Source organism: Hemibagrus wyckioides, linkage group LG02 (assembly GCF_019097595.1).
Source record: "Hemibagrus wyckioides isolate EC202008001 linkage group LG02, SWU_Hwy_1.0, whole genome shotgun sequence".
NCBI classification, from domain to species: domain Eukaryota; kingdom Metazoa; phylum Chordata; class Actinopteri; order Siluriformes; family Bagridae; genus Hemibagrus; species Hemibagrus wyckioides.
In genome coordinates, this window is record NC_080711.1 from 589,269 (window position 1) to 613,146 (window position 23,878).

The 23,878-nt window shown below is 45.0% G+C and overlaps 2 protein-coding genes across 9 annotated transcripts in view; both read left to right on the forward strand.

Annotated features, from left to right (window-relative positions):
- The first annotated feature begins 432 nt into the window (after positions 1-432).
- On the forward strand, positions 433-18,490 carry scaf1 (SR-related CTD-associated factor 1). Of its 6 annotated transcripts, none has more exons than XM_058413962.1 (9): positions 433-612; positions 10,644-10,770; positions 10,900-10,969; positions 11,304-11,378; positions 11,461-15,008; positions 15,591-15,673; positions 15,783-16,088; positions 16,478-16,606; positions 17,137-18,490. In XM_058413962.1, exons 5-9 carry the CDS (start codon positions 11,546-11,548, stop codon positions 17,293-17,295), a joined length of 4,140 nt encoding a protein of 1,379 aa, XP_058269945.1. In that variant the 5' UTR covers positions 433-612; positions 10,644-10,770; positions 10,900-10,969; positions 11,304-11,378; positions 11,461-11,545; the 3' UTR covers positions 17,296-18,490. The 6 variants fall into 6 exon arrangements, with proteins under 6 accessions (XP_058269945.1, XP_058269925.1, XP_058269935.1 ...); XM_058413942.1 differs by having other exon boundaries at positions 11,304-11,370; XM_058413952.1 differs by having other exon boundaries at positions 11,304-11,365.
- A 143-nt stretch (positions 18,491-18,633) lies between these two features.
- Positions 18,634-23,878, forward strand: part of trpm4a (transient receptor potential cation channel, subfamily M, member 4a) — a 54,777-nt gene continuing 49,532 nt past the window's right edge. For 2 of the 3 annotated variants that reach the window (XM_058414002.1, XM_058414020.1), the window contains exons 1-2: positions 18,634-19,718; positions 20,446-20,631. In XM_058414002.1, coding sequence (XP_058269985.1) covers positions 20,560-20,631 — 72 coding nt within the window. In that variant the 5' untranslated portion in view covers positions 18,634-19,718; positions 20,446-20,559. Of the gene's footprint in view, positions 19,719-20,445; positions 20,632-21,264; positions 21,567-23,878 lie in introns of those variants that run through there. The other variant, XM_058414010.1, reaches the window with a different exon arrangement.

Sequence of the window (23,878 nt, forward strand, 5' to 3'; positions counted from 1 at the left end):
TAACTGGCCTGTAACTGGTCTGTAACTGGCCTGTAACTGGCCTGTAACTGGTCTGTCACTGGCCTGTAACTGGCCTGTAACTGGTCCTGAAGTGATTCCAGACAATACTGAAACTGGAACACAATGCTCCTGAAAATAACATCATCTATGAAGTGTTCTGGTGGAAAGTGATTAAAAAATGCATAAAAAGCTATATGGCTTAATATAAATACATCGGATATTGTTGTAAACTGTTCCATAAGGTTATTTTGTTCTATAAATAAACAGAACATAAATGCAGAAAGTTTAAAATGTTTATAAGTGTTGCAGTGTGCGGTGCTTCCCGCTAGGGGGAAGTAGATATTCCAAACCCGTGAACGCGCTAAGCACGAGTAAGAATAACGCGCAATCGTGAGGGAAAAAACACCATTTCCCATAATTCCCTGAGGTTTCCCCGCCCACAGATGGAAAATGGCGGATTAGGATGGGATGGGCCTCTTATTGTGTTCTTTATAGGAGAAATGTTCAGACTTTTCATCTCGTGTGTTCGAAGTTTCTGAGAAACGGTTTTAAAGGTTTAAAGGATCCGCGGCGGTGTGGAAGCGCCTGCTGACAGAACTCTGAGCGGGAAAGGTAAACCATTCTCTCCAGCTAAGACTGCCTGTTAGCCTGCTAGCTCCCTGGCTAACAGGATCCTCGTTAGTCATTGGCTGTGAATCGGATGCTAACTGCTTTAGCTAATAGTAAGCTAACTGCGCTAGCTGCTGCGCGTTCAGTTTCACTTTTTGCCTTTTAATGTGAGGAAAAGTCTGGAGCTGAGGTGTGGAGTGAGATCCGGACAGAATGAGTGTTAGCTTAGCTTAGCAGTGCTATGATGCTAATGAGCTGAGGGAGAAGTTAGCTCGCGAGCGGACTGACCTGCCGTCATTCATCACTGGACAAACTTTACATCTTTAACTCACTAAAGCAGGACCTGGAACAACCACTGGAACCAGGGGATAAAAATGTACACACATCGGATTAGAGAGAAGGGAAACATCTGGATTCTGACCCCCAGTAACTCCAGTGGTTTAGAGACAGATGTTTAAATTGGAAATCTTCCTGAAGTGTGGACCTGTGTTTGTTCACATTCATCTGTTCTTCAGAGCTTGTGTGTGATTGGGGAGAGGAGAGAGAGAGGGAGAAGGAGAAGTGTTGGAGATATGAGGATGATGATGATGAGGGGAGAGAGAGAGGTGTGTTGGAGAGATGAGGAGGAGGAGAGAAGTGATGGAGAGATGAGGAGGAGAAGGATGATGAGGAGAGAGAGAGAGAGAAAAGTGTTGAAGAGGAAGATGATGATGATGATGAGGAGGAGGAGAATGATGAGAGAGAGACGTGAAGGAGAGATGAGGATGATGAGAGAGAGAGGAGAGAAGTGTTGAAGAGATGATGAGGAGAAGGATGATGATTAGGAGGAGAGAGAGTGGAGAGAAGTGTTGGAGAGATGAGGATGATGAGGAAAGAGAGAGAGGAGAGAAGTGATGGAGAGATGAGGAGGAGGAGGAGGAGAGAAGTGATGGAGAGATGAGGATGATGATGAGGAAAGAGAGAGAGGAGAGAAGTGATGGAGAGATGAGGAGGAGGAGGAGAGAAGTGATGGAGAGATGAGGATGATGATGAGGAAAGAGAGAGAGGAGAGAAGTGATGGAGAGATGAGGAGGAGGTGGAGAGAAGTGATGGAGAGATGAAGATGATGATGAGGAAAGAGAGAGAGGAGAGAAGTGATGGAGAGATGAGGAGGAGGAGGATGATGATGAGGAGAGAGAGAGAAGTGAAGGAGAGATGAGGAGGATGATGAGGGGAGAGAGAGAAGTGATGGAGAGATGAGGATGATGAGAGAGAGAGAAGGAGAAGTGTTGGAGATATGAGGATGATGATGATGAGGGGAGAGAGATAAGTGATGGAGAGATGAGGAGGAGGAGGAGGAGAGAAGTGATGGAGAGATGAGGAAGATGATGATGAGGTGGAGGAGAATGATGAGGAGAGAGAGACGTGAAGGAGAGATGAGGATGAGAGAGACAGAGAGAGTGGAGAGAAGTGTTGGAGATGATGAGGAGGAGAGAGATGTGAAGGAGAGATGAGGATGATGATGAGGAGAGAAGGAGAGATGAGGATGGTGATGAGAGAGAGAGAGTGGAGAGAAGTGTTGAAGAGATGATGATGAGGAGGAGAGAGAGATGTGAAGGAGAGATGAGGATGATGATGAGGAGGAGAGAGAGAGAGAAGTGAAGGAGAGATGAGGATGATGAGGAGAGAGAGAGAGAAGTGAAGGAGAGATGAGGATGATGAGGAGAGAGAGAGAAGTGAAGGAGAGATGAGGATGATGAGGAGAGAGAGAGAAGTGAAGGAGAGATGATGATGAGAGATGAGGAGGATGATGAGGGGAGAGAGAGAAGTGATGGAGAGATGAGGATGAGGAGAGAGAGGAGAGAAGTGAAGGAGAGATGAGGATGATGATGAGGAGGGAGAGAGAGAGAGAAGTGAAGGAGAGATGAGGATGATGATGATGAGGAGAGAGAGAGAGAAGTGTTGGAGAGATGAGGATGATGAGAGAGAGAGAAGTGAAGGAGAGATGAGGAGAGAGAGAGAGAAGTGAAGGAGAGATGAGAGAGAGAGAGAGAGAGAGAGAGAAGTGAAGTGAAGGAGAGATGAGGATGATGATGAGGGGAGAGAGAGAGAAGTGAAGGAGAGATGAGGATGATGAGGTGAGAGAGGAGAGAAGTGAAGGAGAGATGAGGATGATGAGGAGAGAGAGAGAGAGAGAAGTGAAGGGGAAATGAGGAGAGAGAGAGAGAAGTGAAGGAGAGATGAGGAGAGAGAGAGAGAGAAGTGAAGTGAAGGACAGATGTTGATGAGGGGAGAGAGAGAGAAGTGAAGGAGAGATGAGGAGGATGAGGTGAGAGAGGAGAGAAGTGAAGGAGAGATGAGGATGATGAGGAGGAGAGAGAAAGAGAGAAGTGAAGGAGAGATGAGGATGAAGATGAGGAGAGAGAAGTGAAGGAGAGATGAGGATGAAGATGAGGAGAGAGAAGTGAAGGAGAGATGAGGATGAAGATGAGAGAGAGAGAAGTGAAAGAGATGAGGAGAGAGAGAGAGAGAAGTGAAGGAGAGATGAGGAGAGTGAGAGAAGTGAAGGAGAGATAAGGAGAGAGAGAAGTGAAGGAGAGATGAGGAGAGAGAGAAGTGAAGGAGAGATGGAGAGAGGAGAGAAGTGAAGGAGAGATGAGGATGATGAGGAAAGAGAGAGAGAAGTGAAGGAGATGAGGAGAGAGAGAGAGAAGTGAAGGAGAGATGAGGATGAGGAAAGAGAGAGAGAAGTGAAGGAGAGATGAGGATGAGGAAAGAGAGAGAAGTGAAGGAGAGATGAGGAGAGAGAGAGAGAGAAGTGAAGGAGAGATGAGGAGAGAGAGAGAGAAGTGAAGGAGAGATGAGAGAGAGAGAGAAATGAAGGAGAGATGAGGGGAGAGAGAGAGAGAGAAATGAAGGAGAGATGAGGAGAGAGAAGTGAAGGAGAGATGAGAGAGAGAGAGAGAGAGAGAGAGAGAAATGAAGGAGAGATGAGGAGAGAGAGAGAAGTGAAGGAGAGATGAGAGAGAGAGAGATGAGAGAGAGAGAGAGAGAGAGAGAGAGAGAGAGAGAGAGAAATGAAGGAGAGATGAGGAGAGAGAGAGAAGTGAAGGAGAGATGAGAGAGAAGTGAAGGAGAGATGAGAGAGAGAGAGAGAGAGAGAGAGAACTGAAGGAGAGATGAGGAGAGAGAAGTGAAGGAGAGATGAGAGAGAGAGAGAAGTGAAGGAGAGATGAGGAGAGAGAGAGAGAAGTGAAGGAGAGATGAGAGAGAGAGAGAGAAGTGAAGGAGACTTTGACTTTTGATGGTCATTTATTAAATCCAATTATTCGTTCACTTTAGCAGCAAATTTCACAAGGGAAATTGAGTAAATAAATAGTTAAATAATTAAATAAATAAAGTAGTCCATTTATAAAGATAGATAGATAGATAGATAGATAAATAAATAAATAAATAAATGGCACATCAAAAACCTAGTTAAAAAACTATTAAAATACACAGGAAGTTAAAATAAAAGTTCATCTGAACTCAGGTGTAAACAGCAGTTCATCATTTACACCAGTACACACGGCTCCCCATCACACCACAGTTCATCATTTACACCAGTACACACGGCTCCCCATCACACCACAGTTCATCATTTACACCAGTACACACGGCTCCCCATCACACCACAGTTCATCATTTACACCAGTACACACGGCTCCCCATCACACCACAGTTCATCATTTACACCAGTACACACGGCTCCCCATCACACCACAGTTCATCATTTACACCAGTACACACGGCTCCCCATCACACCACAGTTCATCATTTACACCAGTACACACGGCTCCCCATCACACCACAGTTCATCATTTACACCAGTACACACGGCTCCCCATCACACCACAGTTCATCATTTACACCAGTACACACGGCTCCCCATCACACCACAGTTCATCATTTACACCAGTACACACGGCTCCCCATCACACCACAGTTCATCATTTACACCAGTACACACGGCTCCCCATCACACCACATCAACTGGAACTGTTCAAGGTCATTCATACTTTTATAAAAATTGAAATCAACAAAGACCCTTGTTCTGACCAGTCTCTGAAAGATTACAGTAACATCATGTTGTGTGTTCTGTGTCACTTTGTTCTTTCTGCTGGTGTAGATGGCCAGTTTCGCCTGGTCCAGGATAAAATTGACCAGCTGACACTTGAACCTTTCTTTTCTGGTGTATTTAAAACCAAGGATAAAAACCTGTGGGGTAAAAACCGTGTTAAAACACTCAAAGACACTCGCTAAAACACTAAAAAGTGGACGAAGTCTAAAACAGTTCATAAAAGCATGAAACACTGTCTCCCTCTGTAAACAAAAAGGACACTCATGTGTGACCTCTGGGTTTAAAATACAGATAAAAGCGTTTACAGAGACAATGCCATGCAGTATTCTCCACTGCAGGTCACCTGTTCTTTTAGTTAACGGTGGTTTGTACAACGTTCACCACTCTGGCTTTACATCATCGTTCAGCCCAAGGACACTGCGCCAGGGCGTGTCTACCCTCCCGACTAGCCATCTCTTATTGTACACTTTAACACACAGTTTATAGAGGCTCTTACCCGAGGCTGTGTTGAGGCCTATAGCTGTTCTTTCCCCATCTCCGAGGAGGGGACCTGAGACCTCTGACAGATTAGGTACAAGAGAAAGAACTGGATTGGGCTCACCTTCCTCAGAGCTGACCACCCCAGCGCAGTAGTCCCTGAGCTGCATGCGCTCTTCAGATGTAAGTGCTGACCTCCACCTCTGTAAAGGCTGTGCAATCACACGTACAGACTTTACCCCTAGCTTTGTTGCTACATCGTCTGAGTGAGCAAAGTCCGGTCCTGACAGTTGCACCAACTGTCGTAGTGTTACAGTCCTTGTGGAGATCAACGCTCTGGTTAAGGCTGGAGAGATCCTGCTGGTGACATCCAGCCGAGCGCCATGGATGAGAGGTTCATCGAGAAGCCAGCACAGTGACGAACAGTCTTCCTTCTGCAATCTGAACTGGTTAAAAACTTTAAAAATACCTTGATAAAAAGCAGGTAATCCAGTTAAGCTTAGTTGCTTTGTGTCCATTAAAAACAGTGACCTGTCCAGACCCCATCCTCCCACTGTGTGTAGTATTCCGTTTGCAGCTGCTCTCCATGAGAGGTTCTCTGGGCCAGTGAGGAGCTTCTGCACATGACGAAGACGAAAGGCCACAGTCCTGCTGGATAAGTGGATAAGTCCTTGTCCGCTCTCTTCCTTGGGTAGGTATAGAATGCTTTGTGGTAACCAGTGCAGCTTGTCCCAGAAGAAGTCCACCATCATGGCCTGCAGGTCTGCTAGTAGTTTGGAAGGGGGGTCAATACAGGCCAGTCTGTGCCATAACATTGAAGCAACTAGATTGTTTATAACCAAAGTTCTGCCCTTATATGACATCTTTGGAACGAGGCATTTCCATTTATTCAGACGTCCTTTTAGCTTTGCACTTATGCCTTCCCAGTTTTTCTTAACATAGCTACTGTCTCCCAGGTACACTCCCAAATATTTAAAACCACCTGTTCTCCAGGTCAAATTATCCGGGAGACATGGTTCCCCACCTTTCCAATCCCCGACTAAAATGGCTTCACTTTTGTTCCAGTTTACTTTTGCAGAAGATATCACATTAAACTTAATTATGATGTCAGTTAAAATATCAATATCTCTTTGTTCAGTCACCATCACAACATCATCATCAGCAAAGGCAGAAACACAGTATGGGGTATTTCACCTTGGTATAGACAGACCAGAAATCTTGCTTCTTATCTGACATAGTAAAGGTTCTATGGCTAGGGCGTATAACATACCGGACAGAGAGCAGCCCTGCCTAATACCCCTATACACTTTAAAAGGCACAGATAAACCACCGTTAACTTTCAGTACGCTCTCAGTGTTACTGTACAGCACCTGGATCATGGCCTTGAACCCGGAGTTGAACCCAAAATTCTCTAACGCCCTCCACAAATACTGGTGTTCAACCCGGTCGAAAGCCTTCTCCTGATCTATGAAAATAAGACCAGTCTTCAGCCCCAATAGCCTAGAGATGTCCAAAATGTCACGAATTAAGTGTACATTGTCGTGGATAGACCTGCCAGGCACACAGTACGTCTGGTCAAAGTGGATGACTTGCCCCATCACCTTTCCTAGCCTTGTTGCTAATGCTTTTGAGAGCACCTTGCAGTCTGTGCAGAGTAAGGAGACAGGGCGCCAGTTCCTAAGGTCAGTCTGATCTTCCTTCTTTGGGAGTAGGGTCAGGACTGCTCTACGGCTACTCAGCGGCAGTCTGCCTTCGCTTATGCTCGCCTTCAACACTTCCAGCAAGTCCTGCCCTATCACTGACCAGAAAGCCTTAAAAAACTCCACCGAAAGCCCATCGATTCCAGGTGACCGCCCATTTTGCATGCTGTTGATTGCAACCTCCAACTCATCGAGGGTCAGCTCCCTGTCCAGTTCCCTAGCTGAATCATCGGTTATTTTAGGAAGATTCCTGACAAAATCTTCCTCCACCTCCTGCACAGCTGCGAGCTCACTCCTGTACAGCTTTGAATAAAAGCTGACTGTCTGCTTGCGAATTTCAGTGGGATCAGTTACAAGCTCCCCTGAATCTGTACGCAAAGCATGTATGAACCTTTTCTGTCCATTTTTTTTTCAAGACTAAAGAAGAACTTGGAAGGAGCGTCCATCTCTGTTACGCTTTTAAAGCGCGAGCGGACCAGCGCCCCCTGCACTGTTGTGTCCAACAACTCACCCAACGCATGTTTTTTCTTTTTGAGAGCCTCAATATGGCCTCGATTTCCTGTGGACTCCACCAAACCCTGGAGTTCCACTACCTCAATCTCTAGAGCTCTAAGTGATCTGGTGATGTCCTTAGTCACATTGTGAGCGTACTGTTGACAAAACATTTGAATGTGCACTTTTGCCACATCCCACCAATCTTGCAGTGATGTAAAAGTCAGCTTCTGGAGCCTAAAAGCATGCCAAAAGAAAATAAAACTCTCTCTAAAATTAATATCATCTAAAAGAGCAGCATTAAAATGCCAGTAGGCACTACGTGGCTTTACATTGCTCTTCTTAAAAGTGCACTGTACCATAAAATGATCTGAAAAACCCACAGGATAAATAACACAGGACCTAAAAATATTCAGCTGATGTTTAAAAGTGTAAAAACGATCAAGCCTTGCTAGTGAGAGGAGGTTCTCTTTACAATGGGACCAGGTGTATTGTCTCTCTGTTTCATGGAAATTCCTCCAAACATCACTCAGGTCATGTGTTGTGATTAACTCACACAGGCGTTTGCGAGAGGCAGCATGAGGTTCTAAATGGTTCCTATCTAAAACGTCTTCAGTGCAGTTAAAATCCCCACCAATGATTAAAACTTCACTCTGACTACAGGAACCAATGACAGTGCTTAAAATATTTAAGAACACCATTCTCTCCACACTTAGGGTGGGAGCGTACACACAAATAAAAACAAAAATCTCGTTCTCATAAAACGCCCGCACTTTTAAAAGCCTGCCTTTTAAAACTTCTTCAACATCATAAGACTGTGGGCTAAAAGACGGTGAAAATAAAAGGGCAACACCACCACTAAGAGAGGTACTGTGACTTAAAAACACAAGTCCCTTCCACTCGCTCGCCCAGTCCGAGGAGTTTCCGGGATCGCTATGAGTTTCCTGCAGGAAAACAACATCCGCACGCTTGTGTCTCACCGTCTCATACACTGCCGCTCTCTTTCTGTGGTCCCTGGCACCATTGATGTTAAGGGTTACGGCAGTGATAGCACTCATTATTAAATAATAAAATGTCACCCACATAATGCAATCAATCAGTTGGTTAGGCATTACAGAGCTCAGCAGTCTATAAAGAACCTTCAGTGTTCTTCCTAAGTTTGGTCACTATGGCCTTCAGACGATAGATTTCAGTTTTTTCAAACACACCACACCGCATTAACTTTTTAACATCACACACAAACTGTTCAGTGTCTGGGAAAAATTCTTCGATATTCACTGACCATTTGCCCTTGGTGTTTTTTAAAAACGCTGATATTTCTGCTGGTGTGTAGACCGTCTCCCTTTCGTCTGACTGTGAGCACTGTGACCAACTTGAGTCCGTGGAGCCACCATCACTCTCTTCCACGTCTGACTCGTGTTTCTTAGCCTGCTTGTTGCTCCTGCTTTTAGATTTTTTCTTACGCTTAGTGGGGACTTTAAAAACAGGTTCTGCTTCCATCTCAGCATCTGTACCTCCATTATCGAGACTGTCCCGTTCCTCCACCTGGCTTGTCTGCAAGGGGGGCTCGGATGTTGTTTCGCCCATCTCTTTATCACTTTTCGCAGGATCAGATGCTCCTGCTTTGTCCCCTGCGGATTTCGCCACAGTAGCACCAGGGTTGCCTCCGCTGAGCCCGGTCTCAACCGCAGGGGGAACGGTCATGACAGGATCCAGCATGGAGGAGGCAGCAGCTATGGGCTTAACCGCAGGAGGGTCAGCTGTAACAGACTCAGCCACTGGAGAAACCGATACAGAGGGCCCATCTCCCTCAGTATCACCACTGTGCACATCTGGCCTAGTCTGCTCAGCCTGCCTGTCTGTCGCCCCGTCTTTAACCTTCTCTGGACACGCACGAACCAAGTGTCCTGTTTCACCACAGTTGAAACATTTCATGCCAGAGTCAGTAGTCACAAAAACGGTGTAGTCAAAGCCATCCACGCTAAATTTCATCGCTAAGTCCAGCTCCTCCACCCCATTATTCAGCACCATGTACACCAGTCTCCTAAAGGAAACTATCTTTGAGTTTCTTAACTCTGGTGCTTTACTGCCCATGTGGATCTTTCTTATAGGAGAGACCATTTTGCCATAGCGGGAGAGCTCTTTAGCAATGGTGTCATTTTTCAAGAAAGGAGGAACGTTTGACAAAATTATTTTCTTCGATGGAGTACTGAGAGGAAGCACCGTTACCAGGGAAACATTAATGACCACTTTCTGTTTAACAATCTCATTCACTTTGTTCAAAGAGTTCAGAAAAAGCACAATAGCACTGTTCATACGGGAGGCAGCTAAAATGTTGCTGTACCCTACCACCTTCCCGACGGCCAACACACACTCCTCCACGCTAACGTTACACACAATCCTCACACCATGCTGCCGTGCGAGAGACTCGTACACGCTATCATCCACCTTCTCCATGTTCCCGGCGCAAAGCGTGCCGAAATGCCGGCTCACTCCTTACCGAGAAACACACACCACACACGCACCCAAACACACACACACACACACACGCACCCAAACACACACACACGCACACTAACACACAAACACAGCTCCTCACAAAACACGTAAACCAAACAACAACAAAAAATTAAATGAATTGCCAAAAAAGACAATAAAGTTTTGAAATCGCTTGCAAACTCGCTCACGACGCTCAACTCGCTCATTCACATCCGCGCATGCGCAGAGAGAGAGAGAGAGAGAGATGAGGAGAGAAAGAGAGAGAGAGAAGTGAAGGAGAGATGAGGATGATGATGAAGATGATGTCTTTGCTGCAGTCAGTGAAGTCCTCCACAGTTTTCATCATATCATTGATCAATGTTTTGTTAGTTTGAATCTAAAAGAATAAAGAAATCGGACATTGTTGTAAAATATTCTTCAGTCTGGAGTTAAATTCCTGGTCTGAAAGCAGGACATGACCCTGAACATCACATCAACTTTATTCTTCCTGAAGACATGTGTACTGTCTCTCAGACCATGTTAAAGAGGATGGTCTTATTTACATATTTAATGACAACTACTACTGTCTCTATTATTATACCTTTATTTAATTTAAATAAAACCCTGCACTTGTTTTTCCTTTCAGTTCAGCGTTCAGTACATCAGTGTTTTTCTTGCAGAATTGTAATGACTTCACCTTCTGCCTGAGTTCACTGTGTTCATCATGTCCTGTGGTGGACACAATGGACAGTGGTACAGTTTATAGTAATCTCTCGTTTTAATTTCAGTCTCGGGCTTGATGCTGCTCAGATGGAGTGGACGAAGAAGAGGTGGAGTTTACAACTGTTAAATAGACGGATGGTCTGAGGTGTTACCACGGAAACGGATGGACCATATGACACGCCTGATTGGCCGGTAATTTAAAACAGACAAAGCATCACTCACAAGGAGCGTGATGTTGCCTTCATTTACACCATCTTGGATTAATCAATACTGAGAGCTGACCTCTGTGTGTGTGTGTGTGTGTGTGTTGTGATTGTACAGTGTGCTGCTCTTTACTCAACACTACGTTCCTTATGTCTCAGCCCTGCACTCAACACAGGCTCACTTATTGGTAAGTGTTGAGCTTGTGGAGCGTTCATTTTTATAAGATCATAGGTCACATGATCACGGTGTAAACACCGGCAGCATTGGCTCACGTCACTCCATCTACCCTAGTCACAAACCTTATAAGAGAAATACACCATAAGTGCTTTATTCTTCTTAAACCACAGCAAATTGTTTGAGATAAACAATCATGTTTATCTGTTGAGTTACACTGAACCTTGCAGTTCCTCACAGCCTGTTTTTTCCTGTCACTTGAATGTTTCTCTCTCTATAGCGTTATTTAATTTGATTTCATTTTATTTTGAGTTGTGTGATTGATTTCATATTTTGTTCTTTCCAAGTCTCTTTGACGTGAAGCCTACATCAGCGGTGAGAGTAGACAAGGCTTTGTTGCTGGAAGAAGGTCAGGTAAATCTGTATGTCCCCTTATTTATGTATAAAGTCTTCTTCGCTGTCTGCTGCTGAAGTGATTTATGGGTTCATGTGTTGATCTTTTAGGCTAGACATTTGACGGAGAGCTCCTGCCTGCATCCCTCAGAGTAGAGACGTGGTTTATATAACGCTCCGAAGAACCACGGCACAGATGCCCAGGCCGTCTCCTCTCTGCACCTCTCAGAGGGCAGCTGAGCCTGCTAAAAGCCCTCTCCCTTCTTCTCCCTCTACATCTCCATCCTCACCTTCATCTGCTCCCTCTTCCCCCTCCTCTCACTGCTCAACCTCACCCAGAAGAATGGGAAAAGGATATCGCGAGGATGAGGATGGCAGCCATGCTGGGAACGATCGGCTCAGAAAAGCCGGAGGGGACGGTGTGTCTTCGACGTCGTCATCTTTGGCTCCGCCGTTACTCTCCGCACCTCCTTCGGCTTCTTTACGTTGTCTGTCCTCATCACCTCATCTTTACAATGATGGTCAGAGAGACGGTGTTGACATGGAGATATACGACCCCTTTCAGCCCACAGAGGGCGAGGGCGTACCAGGCATAGAGGCAGGGGATGAAGGAGATAAGTATGACCCTTTTGAACCCACCGGATCACCAGCATCAGAGAAAGAGATGGATGGGGAGCAGGATGTAGAGGAAGAAAGTTCAGTCAACAGCTTACAAATGGCATGTGACATTAATGATGCTAAAGAGGTCGAGCTCGAGACGCCTCAAGAGGCGCAGGGTCCACCTCCAGACTCGACAGAGACGGTAGAGCGACTGTTGGTGTCTGAGTACATGCCCACCCAGGTGAACAGGATCAAGCACATGAGGCAGCGAGGAAAAGACAGGAGAGAAGCGACTGACTCCGAGCACTCTGAAATAGAAGAAGGAGAGATTGTGGGTGTTGCTGAGAGCAGAAGAGAAAGGGAGATTGAGATAAGAAGGGAGGTGCTGCTTCCATCCTCAGGGAGTCCTTCGTTCATGCAGGGGGGAGGTCTCAAACCTGAGAGGATTTTGCGAGTCCTGGATGGCGAAGGATTCGTATCCGTTCGAGCGGAGGGTGAGTGGGACCACCAGCCCGTGCCCCCTATTGGCATGGGAGACCTGAGAAGGAAACTCACCAACAGGCGAAAACAGAGATTCAGATCTTGCCCTTCTTCAGCTTCCATATCGCCACCCCCTACGTCTGTCCTACCCATACCGTCTCCCTCCCCACCAGCATCCCAAGCCCAGGCCACAGAGAAGATAAGGAGTCGCAAATCATCCAAAAGCTCTAAGGAAAGGGGCCGGCGAAAGCTGAAAGGCCAGGACAAGGAGAAGCGAAAGAAGAGGAAAGAGGAAAAGGGGGAACCAGAAAGAGCAAGTGGAGAGAACAAGGAGAGGGATCGTGAAAGGAGGAGCAGAAGAGAAGGGAAAGAGGAGAACAGGAGAAGGAACAGCCGGAGTTATAGTCAAACAAGGAAGAGCACGCATCACAGCACTCCTGAGCCGGCATCACACTCACATAATAGCTCTCGGCACCCACACAGCCGCAGATCCTGGTCCAGCCCCTCGGAAGGCCACCAAAGAGGGAGGGATCGTGAACGAGATCGGGACAGAGACCGAGAAAGAGATCGATACAGAGAAAGGAGGAGAGATACCCGGGAAAGAGAGAGAGATAAAGACTCCAGAATGAGAGAAAGAAGGAAAAGAGATCGGAATGAAGGAAGCAGGAGGTCAAGTAGCCGAGAGAGGGGCGATGCAAAAAGGAGGAGAGGAAGTAGGGATGGAAGAGACAGGGAGAAAGAAAGTGGGAGGGAAAGGGAACGGGACAGGAGAAGAGATGGCCGGCCTGTCGTACCTCCGTCTATTCAAGATCTGAACGGCTCAGACCTTTTTGCGATCAAACGTACTATCACTGTTACCACTACACCCTCCACTACCTTGGTCCCTACCTCTCCGTCCCATGCCCAGGATCGGTCGAGGAGTCCTGCACAGGGCTCAGACAAACCCCGCAAGCGCAAGAGGAAACGAAGGAGACGCTCTGATGAGGAAGAGGAGCGCACGAGCAGATCTCCTCCAACCTCGCTTAGCCCGCTTCGATATCATGCCTTTGAACCAGACCGGCTCTCGGACCACCCCGAGCCAGACATGCTTTCTTTGGATGGAGAGGCACTGGACTCGGATTACCCTTCACTTGAGGACTCCCCATTGCTCCCTCCTCCCCCTGAGCCTCCTCTGCCAAGCCCCAAACTCAAATCCATGGCTCCCAAAAGTAGTCGGCACCATCAGAAGAAGAAATCCAGATCTAGGAGCAAAAAACTGGGCCAGTCTGAGTCGTCCACTTCCTCCTCTTCTCACAGACCAAAAACAAGCAAAAGTAAAAGCCTTTTGCCCTCACTATCTTCACCTCTTTCTGCATCCTCTGTCAACACCGCTTCCCTTCCTCTCACAGCTTCTTCACCCTCTGCTAAAAGAGTACGGAGGACTGGGAAAGATAAACCAAGTAAGAAGGAATTGGGTCGCTCAGGAAGATCCAAGAAGCTTGGCGGAAGCAGCAAGAAGGGTAAACTACAGTCTAAAGTCTCAGTGCTGGTTCGGGAGGGAGTAAGCAGCACCACGGGAAACTCCGGTAAACTGGGTATCGATCTGCTAGGATCCAGTGGAACAACTGGTCCTTCAGTGGTGGGGGGGTCTATAGCTGTGGTTTTCCGTCGGGACAACGAAAGCCGATCTCCGTTCCTGAAGCCCTGCTCAGAACCGCTTTCCCTGCCTGGTAGAGTCAAAGATTTGAACAAGACTGGCAAGCAACGGAATACCCTTTCATCCATGCCCTCAACAAACCCAGCAGGACTCAAGTCAAAAAAAGTCAAGCCAAGCTCTACCACCTCCACATCATCATCTGCGTCCTCGCCCACATCATCCTCAGCGGCAAAGCGCAGACGAAGGCCAGGAAAGAAGCCTCGGGAGAAGGGCCTAGTAGTTGACGGGTCTAATGCCAAAGGTGCCAACAGCAGTGCTTTGGGATCTGGTTGGACTGGAGCTTCAGATATTCAGCCTTTAGGTGGAATCGGTCCTAAACCATCGAGTCCTCCCTCCACACATCCTGGACCTACACCTTCATCATCTTCTTCATCATCATCTTCTTCCTCATCTACCAGTGTCCTTCCCCCATCTTCCTCGCCCCCTCACACTCCTCCTTTGTCTTTACCACCTTCTCGAGACACTAGAGAATCTTCTCCAGACTCTCAGACTGTAGATAGCAGCTGCAAGACCCCTGAACCTTGTTTCCTTTCAGAAGAGTGCCCTGCTCAGTCCCAATCCACTCTACTTGCACCTGCTAAGTCACCTCCTAGTCCACCACCATCAAGAGGGGATGGAATTTCACAGTCTGTCACTAAGCTCCTCCCGCTGGATGAGCAGAAGACATCACCACCCTGTTCCACTTCATCAGCGCTGGTTGCAGCTTCTCTTGCTCATTCCATTCCTCCTCTGGCTTCTGAACCTTCTTCATCCTCCTCAGCTTCAGTGTCTTCTTCAACAGTCAGTAAGCCTCCACCCCCTCCTCCCCCACCCTCTGCTGTGCCACCTTTGCCATGGAGCCTACAGACAGGCGTAGACTGCACTGCTGGAGGTGTACTAGCATGTGAGTTTTATATTCCTTCCTGGTTCTGTGTGCATGCTACAGGGTTCTCCATTTTTCCCTATCACACAGCACTTCAGTTATTTGAGTCATATGTACTGGAGGACATTTTTCCAAGTCCACTACTCTAGAGTGCCTGAAGTTTAAACATGATCCAAAAAATATGAAGCACTTGGCTTATTAGGTGGATCAAACTTTTTGGGGAACTTTGTAGGGCAGTTGGCATCTAGAAGTGAAGATGGAAACATGGGATTTTTTTTTTTAACCCAGAATTATCTCTGGCCAGAACATTAAAAAGCAGCTCACTTGAAGCTCACACAATAACCACAACAGCTTTTTTGGCGAGTATCACCTGACTTATTAGCCAAGCACACGATTGTCCATAATGTCTCTGTGTGCTACAGCATTACAGTTTCCCTTTAGTGGAACTAAGAGGTCCAGACCTTGTCCAGCATGACACTGTGGCACCCTAGTACAAGAACAGAACCTTTATTCACATATCTCAGGTTAAGATGATGCAGGATAATATGGAGCATTATCGTTCACCTTATGAAAGCCTAATTCTTAATGTCTGTCTTGTTCCAGTGACTGCTCTCCTGTTCAAGATGGAAGAAGCCAACATTGCCAGTCGAGCCAAAGCACAGGAGTTCATTCAGGCCACAAGCCAGGTGAGATCTCTTCTTCTTTCTCTTCCCTACTGCAATTTCATTCATAACAAGTAGAATAGAAATTAAAATATTAGCTAATTCTCTCTGTCCTGTTTTACATGTGAAACAGATTCTCTCTCAGGCTAACCAGAACCAGTCACAGTCACACTCTACATCTTCCTCCTCTGCCTCACAAGTTCCACCTCCTCCATCACATGCCCCGCCCCCAGGCCCAACTCCCACCCAGTTTATTCTTCATGGTTCCCTCCCGTTGGTCGGCTGCACCAAAACCCCACCTTCACACATACACTCTGGACTTTCATTGGGTGGTGGATGTGCACAGACTCCACCTCCTCCACTGCCAACAGGACTGTCCGGGCCAGCAGGGGGCACCACTGAGGCTGGCTGGGATGGAGACAGTAAAGACCCTGACAAGGTATCGCTCTCTTCTCTGTTAATAATAATAATAATAATAATAATAATAATAATGATAATAATAATAATGTCATCAGAATCATTATTTTTGGTAACTAATAATAATGTTAATAAAAATAGAAACTATTTTTAAAAAGTCAGTAATTATGACAAGTATAATAATGGAAATGAACAAAACCAATTCTTATTTCTTATTAATGTTAACACTAATACTACCAATAATAGCAATAAATAATAAAGTAATAAAATGTCTATTTGCAATATTGTTAGCATTGTTATTTATTATTTATATATTTTTTTATTCATATTTTGTTTATTTATATTAATAGCATTAGAAACGATGTATAATGTTCAACTAAAAAGTTATTGCCCTGAATCTCCTCCTGTCAGTATTTAAAGAAGCTGCACACCCAGGAGAGGGCAGTAGAGGAAGTGAAGCTGGCCATAAAGCCGTACTACCAGCGCAAAGACATTAACAAAGAAGAGTACAAGGACATCCTGAGGAAAGCTGTGCACAAGGTACACACTCTCCCTCTCCAGGAAGTTTCTCAAGCTCTTAGCCAGCCATGCCCTTGCTTTGCCCTCTGGTGAAACAGGTGAAAGGCTAACACTGGCATTCACACAGCACCTGATGATGGATGACTGATCTGGGATCAGATTTCTGCCCGTCTTTCCTAGCCTTTGTGTATGTAATAAAGGACAGGTGTAATCCAGGTATCCTGTGATATAACATGACATGCAGGTGAAACAGAACGGCTCTCACGCAATCACTACTTCTCTAGGAGACAGGACACAGTGGGTACATCCCTCTATTGTTCAATTCATACTCAAAACACAGAACTGCTAGCAGATAAATTATGACCTGTGGTGAATATCCTGTAATGCATAGACAATCCAGAACCTACAGAAATACACAGTTATAGAGAGAGCGAGAGAGAGAGAGCAGACTTCATTAGAGATTATTTCTTATCTTCAGAGACAGATTATTTTCATCATTATTCTTCAGATGAAATAATTACACAAGCTGAAGATGCCTCTGTTTCTTTCAGATCTGTCACAGCAGGACAGGTGAGATCAACCCGGTGAAGGTGAGTAACCTGGTAAAACTCTACGTGCAAAGGTACAAGTATTTCCGGAAGCACGGGCGCAAAATGGACGACGATGACAAGGAAGAGCGAGACTCCGCCTCTCTGCACGGCTCCACGTGATCGGACGTCAGGACCGGATTGTTCTCGGACCCTCGGGGGAGAGTTTGTGATTCTCCACCACTGTGCTATGTGCTGTTCATGTAAACTCCGCCTCCACACCATGCCACGCCCCTTTCCTGTGTGTTTAATCTAACTGTGGGATTGAAATCTAGTGCACACTTCAGATAAAGAACACTTTTTATAGGACTCTTTTAGGTTTCTTATGATTCAAGACACTACATGGATGTGCTTTCTCTCTGAATGAAGAATGTTTAAAATATTCGCCTGAATGAATCACAGGCTCCTCCCACTCGGTGAGCGGAGGTAGACGAGTGCATGTTTGAACCTTCATGACTTTATTTTTTTTTTAGTGCATTTGTTTTTGAAGTCCTTCACGTGTCTGATGTTCTTCGTAGCACAAAGTGTTGGATGTGGAGAAAACGGACTTTTCCGGTGACTGTGCTCGACGCCGTTTCTTCATCTCAGACTCTACAGGCACGTTAGCAGCTTCTCAGACGTGTGGCTGTAGACGTGCATGTGTTTTAGACTTTATTTCTACTCCAGGAAGGTGATGTGATAAATCAGAGGTATAAAAGTGAAGCCGTGGTTTGCGTTTCCTGTCTGCACGATGCAGCCGGTGTCCCACGAGCTGGGCTTCAGAACGTCAATAAACTCGATACAAAAAACCGAGCAGTCAGTCTCGCCGCAGTGCCTGATGAAGCGGCGAGCGACTTCAGAAATAAATAACGTGTTAGTAGATTTTACTGGCAATATATAAAACAAAATATCAGCGCAACTCAAAATATCGAAGAATCTACAAACGTCCTGAAAAAGGATGACTCCACTTTTCCTTTATACACCGTGTATAAAAACTGCAGCGAATGTAGTCCATGTTAAAACTTTAGCCGAGGTTTTGTTATACGATAAATGTTTATTCTACATGAATGGGAGAGAAGTGGTGAGGAGGAACGCTGGGGGAATGAAAGAAAGGCTGAAATAAATTATTAAACCTTTAATGAAAGGTGAGTGATGAGTCTTTCTGACAAAGTATTAGCAAGAAAACAAACAAAAAACAGATGATTTGATGAAAAACTGCAGATTTAATGAAACACACTTATCCTCAGTCCCCACACTCTGTCGTTCATCATCACTAAATCATGAAGCTGCAGGATGGAAGAAATATATTTGAATGAAAAATAAAGGCTGTTTAATTTAATGCAATTTGTCTGAACTCCTCCTGAGGGGCTTTTAGTGATGGGAGGTTTTAAATGGAAACTTCTCCAAAGTGTCTTTTTTTATACTTAAGTATTTTATCCTGCTTTATCATAAATATGACTTTACACCAGCGCTAAACGAAGCAATAATAATCAGGGTCACTGGATTACATGATTAAACAATCATCATAGAAGGAATAACTGAACAACTGAGATCAGATGTTTACTGCATTAAACACAGCTGATTGTTGCTGTTTTCCTCCAGCTGTACTGCTGCTGCTGCTGCTGCTGATGATGATGAAGATGATGCGTATGACATCAGGTACTGAGGTTTATTTCAGCTCTGTGTCTTAAAGCAGCAGTAAAGAGTTTGTGGAATAAATCCTCAGGTGCAGAATCAGCTTCTGTTCCCAGCAGGAGCTCCAGGACTGATGTTACTGATGGAATGAGCTGCTGCTTCTGCTGGAGAAAAAAGAAACCTGCTCCTGATATTTCAGTTAAATAAACTATCAGCATGTACACAGATCAGCCATAACATTATGACAACCTGTGTCAGTCTCCCTTTTGCTGCTAAAACAGCCCTGACCCGTCCTGCACTGTGTATTCTGACCCCTTTCTATCAGAACCAGCATTAACTTCTTCAGCAGTTTGAGCAACAGTAGCTCGTCTGTTGGATCGGATCACACGGGCCAGTCTTCTCTCCCCACGTGCATCAATGAGTCTTGACCGCCCATGACCCTGTCTCCGGTTCACCACTGTTCCTTCCTTGGACCACTTTTGATAGATACTGACCACTGCAGACCGGGAACACCCCACAAGAGCTGCAGTTTTGGAGATGCTCTGATCCAGTGGTCTAGCCATCACTATTTGGTCCTTTGGTCAAACTCACTCAAATCCTTACACTTGTCCATTTTCCTGCTTCTAACACATCTCATGTTTTAGTGTACTAGCTCCTGCTTTACTCTGCACTCAGACCACATTTAAATGAGGTCTTTCTCATTTCTATGTAAATTGGTCATGCTGCTTTAAAGCGTCACTTCAATCCAAGGTTTTGGTTTATTCTTCAGACCAAATGTACGGTGTGTGTGTGGACAGAGATTCAGAGATTGTTGGTGTTTTATCAAGGATCTGTTTTATTAAAGCAGAATTTTATAGCTGGACTTTCTGAACACACTGGACTGTCTGAAGACTGGGAAATACGGAGTGATTGACTTTACCGAGGAGGAGAAGGTGATGCACTTTTTGTTTGTTGTTTATTGAGATGTTTTGTTAGATTGTCTCTGTGTGCTATTTATTATTTAAGTTCTAACTTGTAGTGGACGTTCTGGATAAATACAGGGTGTGTCACTGCTGGTGTGTGGAATTAACACGGCTGTAGGTGAACACTAACACAATGGCTTTGTTCAGTACGCTCTGCTCCTCTGCTGTACTCCTGATTTTTGGGCTCTTGTGATGTATCAATAAAATGAAAGCCTGCACCAGGATGTCTGAGGAGCTTTTGATTTCTTTGTGAATGTGGTGAATACAGTGCAAACCTGCAGGACTGGTCAGACAGCTCAGAGTCAAACAAAACGCCCACAACAACTCCAACAAAGCTCAGACAAAAAAACTGATGGATTTTTCTGTGAACACGATTTAGGGCACAAATCATCAAATACTGCTGATATTTTACCTGCATGGTCTCCTGAAGCTCTCAGATTAAAATGTGCAGAATGTGACTTGTAATAGATTTTACTGTACGGTCAGTTCACACTGAATAAAACACACAGGAAAGAGTGAGTTTAGAATGGAGGTGCAGAGTAAACCATTAGAAAGTGTGTGTGTGTGTGTAAAGCTTTGCAGTGCATAAATACAGTTTAGAAGTAAATGAAAGGTTTTCTGTTGTTGAGAAAGTTCTGGATTAAGGCAGTGTGAACAGCACATTCAGCAGGTTTTTTCTGTCCTTTGTTCCACCCAGGTAAACACACGGAAGGTTGTAATTAGCTAACGAGTTGTTAATAACCAGCATTGTGCATTCCAATTCTGCCGTGTGAAGTTCCTGATCCACTGGAGCTCCTCGGAATCCTGGAATATGAAATCCAGCAGTCTGGTCATTCAACTTCTTAATACATGGCAGAGGTCGTCAAGAAATGATCATGAAATGGTAAAGTGAGCAACACACACACAATTTATTTAATTTCTCGCACTCTCTCACACACACAGAGTTGTTTGATGTTTTTAAGCTTAGTTCCTGGTCATGAGTGTGTGTGTGTGTGTGTGTCAGTCAGAGGGTCAGAGGTGAAGCTGGACTTTGACCTTTACCCACATCTTCAGGAGTTTACACTTCCTTGCAGTTTCTCAGTAATATGATGTAACAAGCTGTGATTTTGTTTGCTTCACCACACCCCCTCGGCCCCGAGCGCGTTCCTGCAGCAGCCCCAGTGTTTATTCCTGTAGAGTTCAGGACTGTTTCATGTCCAAATGAAGGTTTTATCTGCAAGTGTGTTCAAAAGCTTTACTCTTTTTTCACTTAAAGATTAAAAGTTATGCAAGATTTTTTTTAACAGCAAATCTGACAGAGTGAAGTGAAGTGAGGAGTCTGATCACACACCTCTCCTGACATCAGATAAATTCTACAAAATAAACAAAAATCCTGTTAAATCACATTTCCATCAGTTTCAACACTTCTGTCAGAGACATAGAGTCTTCACCTAAACACACACACTACCACCTGTCTGTCCTGTCCCTTACACACCTGTAGTGGGCGTGGCCTAGCCGCGTCACTGTTTACCTGCGGGAAATGGCAGAGGTTCTCGCGACGGAAGCGCGTTGGGAAGGTGAGCGCGATCGGCAGCGGCGCGCGGGTGGGGTCTGAGCGCGTGCGTGTAGCCTTGACCGAAAAGCGGTGAAAAGATATAGAAACAGATAAAGTGAACATTTATATGGCCTTGGAGAATCCACTGGAGAGAGACCTCGAGGGTTTAATAAATCGTGCGCAGGAACCGGAGCAGAACCGAACAGGAGGAAGGAGTCATGAATCCAGCAGACCGTGAGAACGAGGTGGTCAGGGACGTGTCCAGACAAGGAGACAAAGATCAGGTGGGTCTGGATTTATTACGGTGTGTCGGTGATTCTGTTTTTTTTCTTTTTTCTTAAGTAAACTTTTTCCCCGTGTCTGCGCGTGCACACAGCAGCAGTCCCGTGCACTCCGGTTCTGATGAGTTACAGAACAGCAGGATAGCCGCGGTGTAGCGGTCAGGAACAGCTGGACAGCTGTAATAAAGCTCTTTATAGCCACTTAGCGCGCGTTAATGACTGCGTTATAAGCAGGAACAGTGCGTTAGGAGCAGCTCCGCTCTCATAGTTTAGTTTTATAGCCAATATTACTGGATCTCTGTGTTTATACGTTAAAAAATTGCTTTGGATATCAAAAGCCATAGCTAACTCATTCTGCTCCTGGAACAGATGTTTGAAGTAGAAATGTTCATAGATAAAAAAACACGGCTGTATTTTTCAGAGAATTGATTCTGTGGTATTGATTTTATTTCATTTATACTTTATTATGTTTCTTAGGGTTTAACTAAATACAATAAACTGCTGCTTTGTTCGGCATAAAGATTTAAAAACCTGTCAGAATAAATACAGCTCTTTATCAGCTCTAATCCTACAGAACATGTCTCCATGATGAACCACACCTTCATCAGTAAAGAGATTTCAGTTTAATGGACACGACATGCTGCAGGACACGTCGTGCTTCCACTCAGGACTCTTATAAAAACTTATTTAATGAATAATGTTTAAATGTCGTCAAGCCAAAACCTGGTGATATCTGCTTCATTACAGACTCATTTATTCAACCTCAGAAAGCTAAGAATAAGGCTGAAATGAGTTGTTGAAGTGTGTGGTTGCGTTAACGAGCAGACAGGCCACGCCCTCTGACACACACACACACACACACACACACACACAAAACAGTCTGAGAGCTTAGAGTAATGTGTACTGAGCTCAGACTGCTCTTCTGTTCTCTGTCATTTTATTTGTATTGCTCTTTTAATAAAGGATATGGTCTCAGAGCAGTTTTTCAGGAAGCTATAAATCCTATACATTTAAAATTTCTCTTTTAAATATAATATTTCGTTTCTTTCAGACGGCTATCTTGTGATTAAAAGTAATAAACTTCAGACATCTGACTTCAGTTTTAATCTCCAGACGTTGTTCTAAAATCACACTCTTATTAAGTCAGTGTAATATTTACTCTCGATAACGTGTGTGTATAAAGTCACAGATATTCCCTTAATTTAATATTTAAACCCAACAGACAGATGTAATTTGCCAGAAGTAGAATCACATGATAAAGGAGCTGAACATGAGGACTGTGTGCACTCAGGAGAAAAGGGTCTTCACCTAAAAGAGTCCTCTGTGGAACCTTTCCTGATCAGTAAGCGCTAGAGTGTGTGGAGTGTGTGTTCAGCTTGTTTAATCTCTTTTAATCTGGATGATGTGAAGCTGGAGATGGAGAAGAGATAGAACCACACTAAAGAATGGATGCTGAGTGTTTGCTGGGAGTGGAGTGTATAGAGTGTATGGAGTGTGTGGAGCGTGTGGACTGTATGGAGCGTGTGGACTGTATGGAGTGTATGGAGTGTGTGGAGTGTATGCCGGGTGTGGAGTGTATGGTGTGTGTGGAGTGTATGGTGTGTGTGGAGTGTATGGTGTGTGTGGAGCGTGTGCCTCATGTGGAGTGTGTGGAGCGTGTGCCTCATGTGGAGTGTATGGTGTGTGTGGAGTGTATGGAGTGTGTGGAGTGTATGGTGTGTGTGGAGTGTATGGAGTGTGTGGAGCGTGTGCCTCATGTGGAGTGTATGGAGTGTGTGGAGTGTATGGTGTGTGTGGAGTGTATGGAGTGTGTGGAGTGTATGGAGTGTGTGGAGCGTGTGCCTCATGTGGAGTGTATGGTGTGTGTGGAGTGTGTGGAGTGTATGGTGTGTGTGGAGTGTGTGGAGTGTGTCGGACATGGAGTGTGTGTGGTGTTCAGATCCATTAAGAGTCAGACAGATTTTCATGTTGATTTACATTCACATTTCCATATGTACCATGTATCAGACTGTCTGATCCAGAGCGACATATACAAGTGCTTTAAAGTCTCAGTAATGACATCATCATTTTATCTCATGATCTTCACTGTGTTACTTTTACTCACTCCTTACTCCTGTCTTCTCTCCTGTAGCTCTGTGTGTGAGTCCTGCAGGAACCTCCATGTATTTAACTCTGTACTGTAGATATCAGATATCAGATAGATATATATACACTCTGTACAGCATCAGATAGATATATATACACTCTGTACTGCATCAGATAGATATATATATAAAAACCTACATGACTTGATCAATTCATCAAAGACACACTTA

Excerpts from the sequence above, each read along its gene's own strand:
- scaf1 (XM_058413962.1), top strand. The coding sequence starts at position 11,546 with ATGCCCAGGCCGTCTCCTCTCTGCACCTCTCAGAGGGCAGCTGAGCCT. Across the intron at positions 15,009-15,590 it reads TGCTGGAGGTGTACTAGCAT|TGACTGCTCTCCTGTTCAAG; the intron begins GTGAGTTTTATA and ends GTCTTGTTCCAG. Across the intron at positions 15,674-15,782 it reads TCATTCAGGCCACAAGCCAG|ATTCTCTCTCAGGCTAACCA; the intron begins GTGAGATCTCTT and ends CATGTGAAACAG.